Source organism: Hippoglossus stenolepis, chromosome 6, assembly GCF_022539355.2.
Source record: "Hippoglossus stenolepis isolate QCI-W04-F060 chromosome 6, HSTE1.2, whole genome shotgun sequence".
Lineage (NCBI taxonomy): Eukaryota > Metazoa > Chordata > Actinopteri > Pleuronectiformes > Pleuronectidae > Hippoglossus > Hippoglossus stenolepis.
This window is the reverse complement of record NC_061488.1, coordinates 26,085,706-26,101,704: the sequence shown is the minus strand read 5'-3', so window position 1 is coordinate 26,101,704 and position 15,999 is coordinate 26,085,706. Positions and strand designations below refer to the sequence as shown.

The following is a 15,999-nucleotide window of genomic DNA, read 5'->3' as shown; positions in this document are numbered from 1 at the left end:
TCATCAAGCTGCCCAGTTAAAAGGCTGCATAGAGCGGCCAAAGATGTAAGTCAGGAATCTGCCAGGCTGCAGTGACTTCTCTGTGCTGTGTTTTGCAGAGAGCATTTTTTCCTCTTATCTCAGGAGTTTTTCAGAGTGGTGCACTGCAGGGGTATACAGTTCCACTGCCTTTGAGGGCACTTCTCTTTTGTAATTGTATACATTACATTTTTTTAGAACTCACATGTACTGAACTCTTGAGTTTGGTACATGTCTGAAAGCAACTTTAGAGAATGCCTGGCAACAAATACAGTAGATGGAAATGTAATTGGTTGATGATAGATATTTGCTTGGAAATGGCTCTGAAACCCCAAGATGACTGTGATTTTATGTTAAACTGTGTGGCACTAGATGTGGTCCTTGAGTCTCTTGGGCCAACATGTAACAAAAAAAAAATCAAATCAAATATTTTCACAAAGTTTGGAGAGATTGCTCAAAAATTTGGTACAAAGTATTCACTGGAGCTGTTGACACCCTGCTTCCAGCTTTTAACATTTTGAGAAAGTAAAGCATGTCTGGACTTTTCTCAGTACTAGATGAAAATTGGTATAATAACAATAACCACATCATGTTGGAGTACTGTATAATATGTATACTATATATTATTATTTGCAGAAATTCAGGTCAAAGGCTCCTCTGGCATGATTTTCTCTCCTGGTAGCTAGATAATCATCATGTGCAGCTCAGTCTACATTTCCTGTTTTTCTCTCAGCCAAAAGCTTTTTTCTATATTGTCTTGTCTTTTTGTCTTTTTTGTCGCTTTCCCGTTGTCAGATGTTCAGTAATTCTTTCACCCGTGGTCAGACTACTTGGATCTACTTCTTTCACGTTGTCTAAACTTTTTTAACAAGACAAATGATAACAACAACTGTAGGTTACATAACATATTAACTGTGTCTTGTTCCTATACTGTTCCATTTGGTTTGGCATTTCTGTCTGTGATTTTAACATCGGTCATCGGTTTCATTGTCTAAATGTTTTCATGTTTGTAGGATTTGACTCCCCGTCATTGTGACTTCTGACCAGTGTCGAGCAGAATTATAATTTATATTATGTGTAATCTCAAGTAAAGAAAATAGGAAAATAGCTTGAAGGCAGGCTTTGCTTCTGATCATTTTGACTTCCCTCTTTTGATTAATTATACAAAATATAATGATCTTACGAATCAGAATTTTCTATATAAAGCTACAATTTGTTTAATCTGTGATAATGGCAGTTTCATGAGCGTTTTTAATTAGTTCAGTTTATTAGATTAGTGTAATTTCTATATAGAAAAATGAGGCAGCCTACATGAACATTGGTGCAGTCTATGTACCCACTGCTAACACATGACTGCAGTATTGTATTTTTCAGATGTATCCACAGAGTCTTTGTGGTCCCACTACTGAATCCCAGCACACAGTAGTTTCACATCACCCTATTTAGTTGTAGAGGTAAACACGGCTTGAGGTGCACTGTGTGTTTTGACTGGTAGTTTCAATAAAGTGTTTGTCTACTAATATTTAGTTATTATATTTATACAGATGTGTGGTGCTCAAAATGTATAACAGCCTAACACTTTGAATCTAAGTGGAATTCAAAGCTAGTCAGCATGGATTGTATCTGAATGATCATATTCAAAACTATTAGTGATCATTACAGAGTATATTGATTTCCTTTTTGTACGCATGCTCACTGTACAACTATCCATGTGCTTTTGAAATAATGCAGTGTGGACTAGTGCCACCTGCATTAAAACAAATGTTTTCCTGCACGACCTCTCTGTGATTTACTTTAAGCTTTCTTGTTTGTTTGACAATAATATTTCATTGTGTTTTTTTCAGGCCAGAGCAGCCAGCGGCATAAAAGGGCTGTTTCACAGAAACCCAAAGCAAGCTTCCCTGGACAGCCATGCTGTTGCACAGCACAGCCGTAAGCACCCGTTTGGTGCCCACCTCCTGCGCCGCACTGCCAGTGCACCAACCAAAGGCCAGCCCAAAATCAAGAAGGGCTACCCAGAGATCACCATCGACACCAAAGACTACAGCTCAGAGGGCGCTAGTGAGGATCGAGAGTCTGAAGACCGGGACAAGGCCTCGGCTGCCGCCTCTCAACAGCCCACGCCACCACAACACCAGACTGGGGATTCACTGGCATCCCACCAAGCCACCAAGGCGCCCAGGGACCATCCTGACACCAATGGGGCTTTTCACCCTGAGGAGGGTAAAGGTAAGAGCCCACTTTTTGCTAAGCGACGACCCATGAGTGAGCCTCCGAAACGAGCCAGTCGGCTCCGCTTTCACGACTCATCGGACATGAAACCAGGGGTTTTTGCGCGTGTTGCACTTAACAGCTCAGGCCGGGTGGGGGTGTCCTCCAACTGCATCACATGTGTGATCGGCTCCAAGGAGAGTCCAGAGGCTGAAAGAAAGGGCCAGGTTGAGGAAAGACCGAGATGCAAATCCAAAATGGCTGCAGGGGAGAGACAGGAGGGAAGTAATGGCTTCTCGTCAATCAAGAGACAGGTTAAGCCAGAGCCTGTAGCCAAGCCCCAGCCCCTAGCTGCCCAGCCAGAGTTACAGCAGTCTTCTCCCGAACTCAAGTCCTGCATGGAGCCCCAGTTTCAATACTTACCCCAGGCTCTCCTCCAACCCGTCCCCTTTCCCAAGTCCAAAGCCAGGCAGACTCTGGGTACCCAGCACATCCGTCCTCAGCCTCACTCATCACAGAGGAACATCCGGTCCTGCAGTGTTCCCCGTAGACACCCTGCCAACACTGTAACACCCGCGCAAAGCCTCACACCAGACTGCAGGACCAATCTCTGTTGGCAGCAGGCAACACCCCCCAGCTATGGTGCGGTTTGTCGCTCAATGCTCATCCCATTTCCTGCAAATGAAGCTCTCTTGCTCAGTGACAGTAGCAGCTGTGACAGCTTGCACAGTGTGAGCAGCTTTGAGTCTCCTCCGATGCTTCCTCCATGTTCGGTCCTCGACAGCCGAAAGAGGGCTGTAGGCACCCTGCAGCGTGAGATGAACGCCCTTTTTGCTCTGAAAATGGAAGAGTTGCGCAATAAGTCCCCCATGTTCTTTGCTGGTAAGATGTCCCTGAGACAGTCTTGGTAATAACCCAGTAGCTTCAGTGTAGTGGTTGTAGTGGACCTCTTACATACTGTAGAATCTACAGTGTAATGTAGACTTTTGGTTAGCCTCCATACGTACCAAGAGCATAAATGTTTGGTATATTGTGTTGTTAGAAACCTGTTAGAAACCCCTGCTGTGTACCTGTAGGTAAGACTCACGTTGATAGCCCATGTTTTCCTGATAGTTTGAAGAATTTTTTTCTAATTTAGAGTTGATTTTTGGGTTATTTTCACTGAATTACATTTTGGCTGATTAATTCCCATTTTTTGCCTTTCTTTGCCTTAAAATACTTTCCCTGATACCACCGACCTTTTTGGCAGATGAGAAAAGTGGTAAGTTACAACCTAAAATGAATGGAGGTAGTTATGTTCAATCTAGTGACTTTGATGCATGTAGTCTAAAGTTACATAAATACAGAAAGCTCCAAGCACATCGTCTCCCCCTTTTACTCCCGTTCACCAGGCTGCAGCTGGCTGCCCCTCCTAATGGTGCAACAGTGTTCCAGACATTTTCGTACAAGCTGTTTTGATTTACAATAACACATTTATTCAGGCCAGTCCTACGCTTGTGTTTGTTTATTCAAAGGTGTGAGGTCCACATGGAACGTTGACGGTTGTCTGTTAAGATTAGCAAGTCCTGCTACTCTATGGTTCTCTGTAAACTCCTTAGGCATAAATGCACAGTGATTGCTAGAGAGAAACATCTTAAAAAAATCATCCATTAACTATATGTACCACTTATAGGCAGGACACAGCCTGGACAGGTCGCTAGTCTAAAAAAAACATTGTCACTATCTTTTCCTCGCTTGTTAAACCCATAATTGGGTTTCATCTGAGCATATATAACCTAATTTACACTATACTAATTACAAATCCAATTTTCAAAAACTGAAACTTTATTCGAATTACTCTATATTCCCATTTTTACAAAAAGAAGGCAAAATGTCCCTGATACAGGTGCTGCCATCTTGTGTTGAGAACGTTATTTGGAGCCAGAGTCCACACAGTCGTGATCTCAGAATGGAGCCCCAGTATCAAGCTCCTGCTGATACATGCAAGTCAGTCTGACGTCTGAATCATGACGTCCCAGCCGGTTTTTATAGCATTGAATTACTGATCACGCTTAGTACGGGGTGACAAATGTATTGAATAATGTGTTTTTCTTTAATTATTTGAAATGAGGAGAAAAGCAAAATGATTTTATTTGAATAGAAAAAGTTCAGTATTTATTGCTGCATCAAACTGTGTTTATTACTGATGACCTTATCATCTTTTTACTGTAACACAGGTTTTTAATACTACGTCCTACTAAAATTGAATTTGAACATTTAGTCTCTTTTTTACAGTATGTTGGCAGAAGCTAAACCAAAACCTTTTAACGCATGCAGTCTAATCCACCATTACAAATCAGTTATATCAATAAGTAGTTTAACATCAGTTGGACATTGTTTGTCCTACTAAAACTGCTTTAGCTCTGGAAGTCACAAGGCACTGATGTCTGGTGTGCGTCCAGCTGAAAACTCCTTGTCCTCCGTCACATGATATATTTCAGGGGAGTTCAGTTCCTGCTCAACACCAGCTGTTCTATACAAGCCCATTCCTCTTTAGGGAGTCAGTTTTATGGCCCTGTGTCTACAGCGGATGTGTGCTTACAATTGTTAGTCGTACATCGCTGGCTGATGCTGTACTTTTTATCAAATCATGTGATGGGTTTCTCTCCACAGCTTTACCTCGTCTTTCTTCCTTTCCAGTGTAAAACAAAAGCTGTTTGTTTATTTAGTGATTGATCTGCAATAACATCTCTTGTTAAGATGCTTTCTCTGTCCTGTGAACTGATTCCTTTCCTCCATTCCCCCCTCTCTTCTTTCCACTTTTGCTAACTCCTTTTTCCTCTCTGTCCCTTTTGCACGCTCTCTCTGTTCCTAGTGCAGAATTGAGGGGATGACCAGAGCCAGGTAAACTGCTGAATGCATGCAGCCTTAAAATACAACCTTCACACCTTCCCTTCACCCATCACTCTTTCTTATCCCACCAGCCTGCTTCGTCACACCTCTGGGGTTTGGTTGGGTTTTGTAATCCATTTTCTGCTTTATTTTCACATATTTTTGAAATGCACAAACTGATAATGATATCAATGGGTAGTAATGGGAGCACGATGCTAACAGGGCTCCAGAGTGCGACCATTTTAGACTAAATATTTTAATTGGTTGCCCCAGTGCGCCTGAAATTGATCTTGTCCCCAAAATAGTTTTAATAAAAACAACTGGGTCTATGGACATTTGCCTTTGACAAACATTAAAGTGATTGATTAATAATGATTATTTTGTCAGCGTATAGAGGGGATTTTATGTACACACACACGGACAGCCATTGCACGCTTAATGTGAGCCCATGCGCAATGTGCGTTACTAAAGGGCACATTCCTTGTAGGCAAACAGAACACACAAAACGAGAGGACAAACAAAAAAAAAGAGAGTATATATTCACAATCAAGAGAACAATTGATTATTTTTTTGTCGACGGATGTCATTCCAGTTGTTACACCTGCCTCCGCACCTAATCATGATTTACCATCTTCCGTGGAGATGGCTTCATCCGATTCAGAGCCAGGTCATGATCCAGAGCCTACTAAAAACAGGAACATTTAAAACTATGCCTTTCGAAAGGAATGGCTTGAGCAGTTTCCATAGCTGCGCTATGAAAAAAAACGAGCAACTCGATTCCTTGCATTTACTGCAAAGAGTGTGATCAAATTTAACACTGCTTACAATATAGCAAGAGGAGTTACCCTTCACTAAATGAAAATCAGTGATAGTCCTCATGAAAAAGAACGGGTTAAATGTCAACCCGACCTACGCCAACGACAGAGCGTGTGGTGGTGCAACTAAATGAAAAGGTTAGGCGCACCAGTGCAACCAAGGAAAAAGTTAGTCTGGAGCCCTGTGCTAGCTTTTTTTTCTGTTGACATCACTGAACAGAGGTGCATGTCCAGACAGAGACCCTCACTGGAAAATGCCATTCATTCAACTGAAGTTTGCACAGAATCACTTTTCAGTGTTCAATGTATTCAGTCTTAAAGTTTATTTGATTGATTTACAACTTACGCCTTACAATCCAGTCAATAAGTATTTCGACAGTTTCACTTTTTATCGGGCTCAAAACATTCGTTTAGAATTTAAATAATGGACACTATTTTTAAAGTCTCAGCTTTAATTTAAGTAGTTGTAGATCTAGAAAGGACTGTGTTATTATAAGACACTAATTAAAGTGTGTGATACATTAATACATTCAGAAATTCACGATAGTAAAGACCTGACAACAAATTACACACAAAATATCACACCAAGACAATACAGAGCACAACTGGACATGAGATGCAGGTAAAAGCCTCAGTAAATGAAAACAATTGGACCTGGTCTCAAGTTTACTTTGTCAAATTTGGGAATTAGAAGTAGCTCCATCAGAATAAGTCCAAATTTAAATCCTCCAAGGTTCTCTCTATAGAACTGATTCTCATTTGCCAAAGGTAGCTTAAGAATTGCATTTCCCATACGCACCACACAGATGTTTAATGGCTGAATAAAAGAATGAGGTATATTTATTTACTTTTTTGCAGCAGATCTCTGTCTAAAATGTCCTGCAACACCTTTGATTCATTGTGTACCTTTATTTTGTACCATTGACCAATTATTATCCTGTCATTGACTTATTTTCTCCTGCTTTTTGTGTAACAAAGTGAAGGTTTATTCTTTAATTAAATACCAACCTGTTAAATGTTGACTGTTATTAACCCCTAAAAGTTAGGTCTTTGTTTACTGTGCCAGGGGGCGCTGTGTACACCTCTGATTTCACAGTAACAGGACTTCCACGACCTTCACATCAAATGCATCGATTACGAAGCGCATCAATAAAAGCTACATCGCAGTATCTGTTTTAAGCATTTAATTTTGCTCACCACAAAATAGTGAACTATGTGAATTGGTCACATTTTGCAGATATTAGTTTAATAAGGTCAGTATCAGGGCTGATACCAAACCATCAGATTAGTTCATTCCTAGTTCCAGGTACATAATGTTTCACTTTACAGACAAAAGGCCACAATTGATTGAAGGTAATGAGTTATTTTTTGTTTTTCTCTCCACAGTCTGTTCTACAGTGCAGAGACCAGCTCCCCCGCTTCCATTTCCTGTGCTGAACTCTGAAGACCCCAGGAACCCACATTCCATCCGTTCTCCAAAAGAGAGGCTTGTATCACATTGTGCTTCATCTAGACTACTGCACTCAGCATCCACAGCAATAAATGCAGACTCCCCATTGGCTGTTGCTTCAAATGGGCTGATGGACAGCCCCATCAAGATGAGTGACAACGTGACGTTTCCCACCCTTTCCAGAACCCTGTCACTCTCCATGACAAAGCCTGCTGAGAATACTGTCCTGTCCCAGTGCAGTCAAGACACCCAGACCAACAGACGTACTTATTCATTCAACCAAGAAACTCTGACAGAGAAGACAGATGATAGGGCAGAATTCAAGTCTGACCACAGAGCGAAGGCTCCTGCTGCATCAGTGTTCACTGGAACCCCTGCAGTCCCAGCACCTCAGAAAGCCCAGGCCAGGAGAGCACTTTTTAATAGTCTGCCATCACACCCACCAGTAAGAAGAACAAAAAGCGTGGGTCATGTTCGGGTGGATGTAGCTGCAGCTGGACAGGCCCAGTCAGCCATACCAGAGGTTTGCACTGATGCAACCATGAATGACCGCCTTTGGAGAAAGCTGGAACCAAGCAGCCACCGAGACAGCATGTCCTCCTCTTCTAGCATTTCTTCCAGCGACACAGTCATTGACCTGTCCCTGCCTAACCTGGCCAGGAAAAGCCTCACCAGCCTGCCCACAGCCAGCAGCACCTGCAGCCCTCCCTGGGTCAACTGCCGTCATTCAGCATTACTCTCCTATGATACCCTGCCAGTCAGCAAGAGCAAGTCAAACCCCAATCTTCAGCAAAGTCACGGCTCCGTAGATGAGCTTAATCCCCGACCCCTGCAGCCCCCACAGGAAGCTTGTATGGACTCACCAAGCAGACTGACTCAAAGGAGGCACACCTGGAGTCGGCTCTACATGGAAGGGCTCAAGCAGTCATCAGCCAACAGGTCTTCCTCTGCAACCACAACCCCAACAGATACAACTTCCATGTCCAAAAGCCTTGGTGATCTGACCTCTGATGACATTTCCTGTAACTTTGACAGCAAGTACCGAAGCATCAGCCGCAGCTTTATTGTTAGGCCAACTAGGGACCAGCTGCGCAAGGGCAGCCTACAGAAGTCTCGTCCATCCAACAACCTGACAGAGCAACTACGGAAATTGACTGATGTGGAGCCACTGACTGCAAGTGACTTTGCCTCAGAAAACAGGCCTAGAGAGTCACACGAGGAGACTGTGGATGAGACCTTGGTGCGAAGGACCTCCTCGAGGAGCCAAAGCAGAGTGCGGTACATTGCAAACAGGGCCAAGAAGGCCCAGGAAAGGCAGAGGCTCCAGGGCCTGGTCCAGGGCAGAAGTGCAAGTTTTAGCCTTGCTGGTAACATTGGCAGTGGAAGTAGTGCTAGCCCCATTGAGGAGCGGGGAAACCCTGAAGGGGCGTGTTGCGTGGCCCGCAGTCCCTGCACCAGCCTGGACCTGCTGAGTCAACTTACCCCCCTGGGATCGTCCTCTTCAAGACAGCCCGAGTCCTCCCCAAACCCTGAAAACAGTGAAGTCTTTTTTATGCTCAAACTCTAAGAACTGGCTGACTTGGAACTGAGTGTGACACACAGTTAGAAACTTTTTGGGAATACAGTCCAGTTTTTCTCATTTTAATATCTTTTTTTAGAGAAAGTTGCGTTTCTTGCAGCATGTCTTGCAGAAAACTGGTAATGCAGATCATTTCAGCATCTCACAGAAAAATGGAATCTCCTATATTAGTGACCCATCACTCCCTCGCCTTGACTTTGTGCGTCTTTTTTTTTTTTACCTGTGCAGTCAAAAATCACTGTCTTGAAGATAGTGGGGGGTTCATTTACAAGCAACTACTGCAGCTCTCTCATCTGTTTGCACCAAATGTTAGATAATTGTCAGAATGTATTTTGTGAAAAACTACCAGAAGTTTTTGTGTCTGTTTATGTTGACTGTGATCTACTCTCATGTTGGAGATTTTTTTATTAACATTACATACATCCAGCACCAACAGATCATAATCAGAGGAGACCATTTTAAATACTTTTTTTATTTACTCGAATGGTATGATATACTTTAAGCTGAAGATTAATAGTTGATGTCAAACAGTTTATCAGCCCATGCATCCACTTGCAATATTTTGAAAATAATGGCATGGTATCATATTTAAGAGATAATGTACAGTTCGATGCTAAAAGCTGAGGCTTCTCTCATGTCTTTGAAAAAATGGTAAGGAATCATCCCTACAATCGTGACGAAAGTCTTTTAAGTATCTTTGTGTAGTAGTTACATTGTAATTTGACTCAGCTGCCAATATTTTGCTAACTTTTCTGATCTGTGGCATGTCACAGCACTGAGCTCCTGTACTTTAAAGCAGTGGTAGGCACAGAGTTTAGCCCTTTTTTAGTTGACTGCATGTCTTATATGCACTGTAATGTTTAACCTAAGGCTGTGCTTTATTTTACAAAGTTTTTTTTAAGATTTGGTAATATTCCAAACTCATTTGTTTTGATGGTATGATGGTGGTCACAAGAGCATCGTGTCCAAAACCCTGTTCTCATCAGTCTGTAGCACTAAAACAAGATGGAAATGATCTGTATAAAAGCATGTTTATTTTTCGACCTGCTGTATGGTTTGCACTGCCATGACAGTTCTTTGTGCAAAATCTTAGGGATAATATTTAATTGAAACAATTGTGTAATTAAGACCCAAATAAATCTCAAATGAATATTATTGAACGTTTCACAGCTCATTTATTTTATTTACACTTTATCCATCAACAGCTGCCTCTGTTAACAGACCATTTAAACTGAGCCTTATCCAAGCTGACATGTAAAAGCCTTTGGCCTTGGTTTTGGCACGGTCTGCTTGCTGCTCTAATTATGGACTCCGCTTGGTTCTGTGTTTACCAGACCTCACCTCTCTCAACCTCTCTGGCGGAGACCCCAGACCCCCTGTAGGAAGGGACAATGTTCCAGAACAAAGACTTGAGGCGGCACAAGAGACTACAAGCCCAACCAGACATTAAAGGAGAGAAAAACATCTTTTTAGTATCACTTGCCAAACAAGTTCAAATTTTTTTAAGGCTACAAAACTATTACACAGACTTTTTTCACCCACAAATGTGACGCTGTTCATGGAATAAACTTTATTTAGACCCTGACAGTATGCAGGAAATGGATAGATTCTCTACCTTGCTGGCGCAAAAGAAAATGTGTTATAATCCATTTATTCGACAACCTCTTTGATACTGGTCAATATTGACGCAATCTAATGTGGACAACTTTGACTGGCTGAAATTGACCTAAACTTAAAAGTGCTTTGGGCTTGAAAGCCAAACCCCAAGTCATATCTGAGAATCCATGCAGCCCTCCATGGACACAGATTTTTCACTCAGAGGTTTGTCCACTGTTAATTCTGGTTTCCAAAGCTGACAGCCACCTCTGGCGAGCTGTCAGACACTGCCAGGCCTCTTCCTCAGCTCTGTCAGACTTTGTGAAGCGCGACATGCTCATTTTAGCGCCACAGACTCTGCTTCAGCCAGCACACAAACAAAAGACGGCTTCATTAGGATTCCAAGAAAACTGCAGTTCCTTTTAAAGCTGTATTTATCTACACAATTTGGCATGGCCTGGCCTCTCAAATGAAACCTCCGAGCTCTGTCTAGCACTTCAGACTTGGAGAGAATGTTTTTGTCTGAGAGTGATTCAGTTCCTCCTTTCAAGATAAGTGTTTTTGAAAAAGGTTTTGTGCAGATAAATCTTGTTTGTGTCGTTTTTTAGGCTATGAAACGGGATGGGGTTTTGTGGAAACTAAAATATAAATTTGAATGAATATTGATGGAATCAATGTTCTTTTTAAATGTGGGGGGTTAGATATCATAGGTGGTGTGAATTCCTTTTTGATTTAAGCACCTTTAGCTCTAAATGACAATTACACCATTACAAATCAGTTATATCAATAAGTAGTTTAACATCAGTTGGACATTGTTTGTCCTACTAAAACTGCTTTAGCTCTGGAAGTCACAAGGCACTGATGTCTGGTGTTGTGCAATAATAGGTAGACTTGATGTTGGCTAATTATTAATAATCATAAAATATGATTATTAAAATAATAAATGTATTTATTAAAAATAATACAATTATTAATTAAAAACGATAAAGTTATCAATTAAGAATACAAATTATTAATGAAAAACAATAAAATGATAAATTATGAATAATAAAATCTGTAATTATAATTTACAAAAGACGGGGCACCACCCTGGTATCAGGGACCAACAATCAATCTGTAAAGATCAGTCTCATAATCTGAAAAAGTTCCATTAGAAATCTCAATATTTACTATTGATTATATATTGAACAGTGAAGGTTTTAAGTTCAAGCACTGGCTATCATAATCCAGCTGTAGTCACATACATATGCACAAATAATCACAAAAAAAATACATAAATACAAAATACTTTAAATACAATAGAATTTATTTAAGATAATAACATCAATGTTAATTAATGACTACTATCCTAACAAGAACCACTATATCAAAGATAAAACCACAAACACCATCACGATTTATAACACACATGCAATACCTGTGTGTGTGTGTGTGTGTGTGTGTGTGTGTGTGTGTGTGTGTGTGTGCGTGCGTGCGAGAGAGGAGGGGGAGTCAAGATGGCGTAGGAAGTCACGGGGGATGACGTCATATTACTGAATTCAAGATGGCGGTCTAACCGCGTGGTGTCGTGTTACTGAATTCAAGATGGCGGTCTAACCACGTGATTTGACGTAGGATCGAATTCAAGATGGCGGTATAAACTCGTGGTTTGACCAACAGGAAATGGAGAACAAAGGGATGCTTTGGTTTATCTCGTGGTTCAAAGCGCCGAATGGCGTCGAGATGCGATCGCACTATCCAAGTCCCCGAACGGGTATAACACGTGAATTATGTGGATGCAGGTCGGAACGTGTGTGCAGGCGGGTTTAGGAGAAAAGAGAGAGAGAGAAAAGGAAACATGCAAAGAATGATCAGAGGAGATCTCAAACACCGCCAGAGACAGTTTTGCGGGGACTATACCACTCGGTACCCAAGCGGACGAACTGGGATCCGTCCAGCTGTGTACCGATCTTTTAATGGGTTAAAATCTCCGCAAAATAGGTCTGACGATCACACAGTACGGCAGCGTGGCCGGAAATGCAGATTCGTCACGACGCTGGCACAAAACAAAGGGACTCGGCGGTCCTACAGAAATATACACTCAAATAATAACACGCTAATGTTTAAACTAGTCTCTGCCCAGACATAAGCCTCTTACTTGTTGCTGGTCCACGGTTCGTTGATGCGCGAGCGGCGCGTTCCGGGAAGACAAGTGAATTGTGTTCGTGGCCTCTAGAACAGCTGATTCGCGCGGTGGCAGCGGGGATTGAGCTGGGCCGGATAGGAGAGAATTCGTCTCGTTCTCCTTGGCGAATGTGTCTTGCCCTTCATGGTGAATGGTTCTTGCCCTTCTGCAGGTATGAACAGCTGAGGAGCAGCTGTGGTTGTGGATCCAGAAAAAGTCGGTGGACTCGGCCTGCGAGTGGAAGACTTTGCCACGGTCGTTTAAAAAATAAAGCTCAGGTAAAAAGGGAAGTTCACAAAAATAAAAGGGAATGAACTTAAGGTAAAAATCAAAATACAAACGTTTGGATTGGTTGCTCCCTTTAAGTGTCTGGATCATCTGGAGGAACCGGGAGAGGTTCTGGTCCTATCTTCAGCGCACGGGAAAAAGCAATGAATTGAGGGGGTTCTCTGTATTTATTACCTGAGAGGTGTCCGGCCTCCCTCCAGGGGGGGCCGTGGGGTCTGTTGGCTCTCAGCCAATGGAAGGCCCGAGTTTGACCTCGGGCGGCGGTCAAAAAAACATGGAGGCCCCAAGGGAATTCTGGGGGTTTTCTGGCCTCATGGTCAGAGAAACAACTCTAGGTCAGGCTTCTCAAATGTGATGTAGGCCTCTCCTTTGTCCTGGGCTCGATCCCAACACTGGTGTGCGTCCAGCTGAAAACTCCTTGTCCTCCGTCACATGATATATTTCAGGGGAGTTCAGTTCCTGCTCAACACCAGCTGTTCTATACAAGCCCATTCCTCTGTCCCTTTTGCACGCTCTCTCTGTTCCTAGTGCAGAATTGAGGGGATGACCAGAGCCAGGTAAACTGCTGAATGCATGCAGCCTTAAAATACAACCTTCACACCTTCCCTTCACCCATCACTCTTTCTTATCCCACCAGCCTGCTTCGTCACACCTCTGGGGTTTGGTTGGGTTTTGTAATCCATTTTCTGCTTTATTTTCACATATTTTTGAAATGCACAAACTGATAATGATATCAATGGGTAGTAATGGGAGCACGATGCTAACAGGGCTCCAGAGTGCGACCATTTTAGACTAAATATTTTAATTGGTTGCCCCAGTGCGCCTGAAATTGATCTTGTCCCCAAAATAGTTTTTAATAAAAAACAACTGGGTCTATGGACATTTGCCTTTGACAAACATTAAAGTGATTGATTAATAATGATTATTTTGTCAGCGTATAGAGGGGATTTTATGTACACACACACGGACAGCCATTGCACGCTTAATGTGAGCCCATGCGCAATGTGCGTTACTAAAGGGCACATTCCTTGTAGGCAAACAGAACACACAAAACGAGAGGACAAACACAAAAAAAAGAGAGTATATATTCACAATCAAGAGAACAATTGATTATTTTTTTGTCGACGGATGTCATTCCAGTTGTTACACCTGCCTCCGCACCTAATCATGATTTACCATCTTCCGTGGAGATGGCTTCATCCGATTCAGAGCCAGGTCATGATCCAGAGCCTACTAAAAACAGGAACATTTAAAACTATGCCTTTCGAAAGGAATGGCTTGAGCAGTTTCCATAGCTGCGCTATGAAAAAAACCGAGCAACTCGATTCCTTGCATTTACTGCAAAGAGTGTGACATCAGCATTCAGTGTTGAAACCCTAAAAAAGCACAACTTTTCTAAAAAGCACATCTTGTGCCGTGACAGGTGCATTGCTGGCAGAGCAGCGTTTCAGCGGCAAATCAAACAAGTGAGGAATCAGAAATGATGATCAAATTTAACACTGCTTACAATATAGCAAGAGGAGTTACCCTTCACTATTTTACAAAGTTTTTTTTAAGATTTGGTAATATTCCAAACTCATTTGTTTTGATGGTATGATGGTGGTCACAAGAGCATCGTGTCCAAAACCCTGTTCTCATCAGTCTGTAGCACTAAAACAAGATGGAAATGATCTGTATAAAAGCATGTTTATTTTTCGACCTGCTGTATGGTTTGCACTGCCATGACAGTTCTTTGTGCAAAATCTTAGGGATAATATTTAATTGAAACAATTGTGTAATTAAGACCCAAATAAATCTCAAATGAATATTATTGAACGTTTCACAGCTCATTTATTTTATTTACACTTTATCCATCAACAGCTGCCTCTGTTAACAGACCATTTAAACTGAGCCTTATCCAAGCTGACATGTAAAAGCCTTTGGCCTTGGTTTTGGCACGGTCTGCTTGCTGCTCTAATTATGGACTCCGCTTGGTTCTGTGTTTACCAGACCTCACCTCTCTCAACCTCTCTGGCGGAGACCCCAGACCCCCTGTAGGAAGGGACAATGTTCCAGAACAAAGACTTGAGGCGGCACAAGAGACTACAAGCCCAACCAGACATTAAAGGAGAGAAAAACATCTTTTTAGTATCACTTGCCAAACAAGTTCAAATTTTTTTAAGGCTACAAAACTATTACACAGACTTTTTTCACCCACAAATGTGACGCTGTTCATGGAATAAACTTTATTTAGACCCTGACAGTATGCAGGAAATGGATAGATTCTCTACCTTTGCTGGCGCAAAAGAAAATGTGTTATAATCCATTTACTTCGACAACCTCTTTGATACTGGTCAATATTGACGCAATCTAATGTGGACAACTTTGACTGGCTGAAATTGACCTAAACTTAAAAGTGCTTTGGGCTTGAAAGCCAAACCCCAAGTCATATCTGAGAATCCATGCAGCCCTCCATGGACACAGATTTTTCACTCAGAGGTTTGTCCACTGTTAATTCTGGTTTCCAAAGCTGACAGCCACCTCTGGCGAGCTGTCAGACACTGCCAGGCCTCTTCCTCAGCTCTGTCAGACTTTGTGAAGCGCGACATGCTCATTTTAGCACCACAGACTCTGCTTCAGCCAGCACACAAACAAAAGACGGCTTCATTAGGATTCCAAGAAAACTGCAGTTCCTTTTAAAGCTGTATTTATCTACACAATTTGGCATGGCCTGGCCTCTCAAATGAAACCTCCGAGCTCTGTCTAGCACTTCAGACTTGGAGAGAATGTTTTTGTCTGAGAGTGATTCAGTTCCTCCTTTCAAGATAAGTGTTTTTGAAAAAGGTTTTGTGCAGATGAATCTTGTTTGTGTCGTTTTTTAGGCTATGAAACGGGATGGGGTTTTGTGGAAACTAAAATATAAATTTGAATGAATATTGATGGAATCAATGTTCTTTTTAAATGTGGGGGGTTAGATATCAGAGGTGGTGTGAATTCCTTTTTGATTTAAGCACCTTTAGCTCTAAAT

The 15,999-nt window shown here is 42.0% G+C and overlaps 1 protein-coding gene across 15 annotated transcripts in view; it reads left to right on the top strand.

The window, feature by feature from the left end:
* The window catches only part of plch2a (phospholipase C, eta 2a), a 149,609-nt gene extending 139,510 nt beyond the window's left edge, over positions 1-10,099 (top strand). For 10 of the 15 annotated variants that reach the window (XM_047340339.1, XM_047340336.1, XM_047340335.1 and 7 more), the window contains 2 exons: positions 1,863-2,247; positions 7,302-10,099. In XM_047340339.1, the coding sequence (XP_047196295.1) occupies positions 1,863-2,247; positions 7,302-8,932 (2,016 nt within the window). In that variant the 3' untranslated portion in view covers positions 8,933-10,099. Of the gene's footprint in view, positions 1-1,862; positions 2,248-3,478; positions 3,491-5,083; positions 5,113-7,301 lie in introns of those variants that run through there. The other 5 variants (XM_047340341.1, XM_047340342.1, XM_047340343.1 and 2 more) reach the window with 5 other exon arrangements.
* The last annotated feature ends 5,900 nt before the right edge of the window (positions 10,100-15,999 follow it).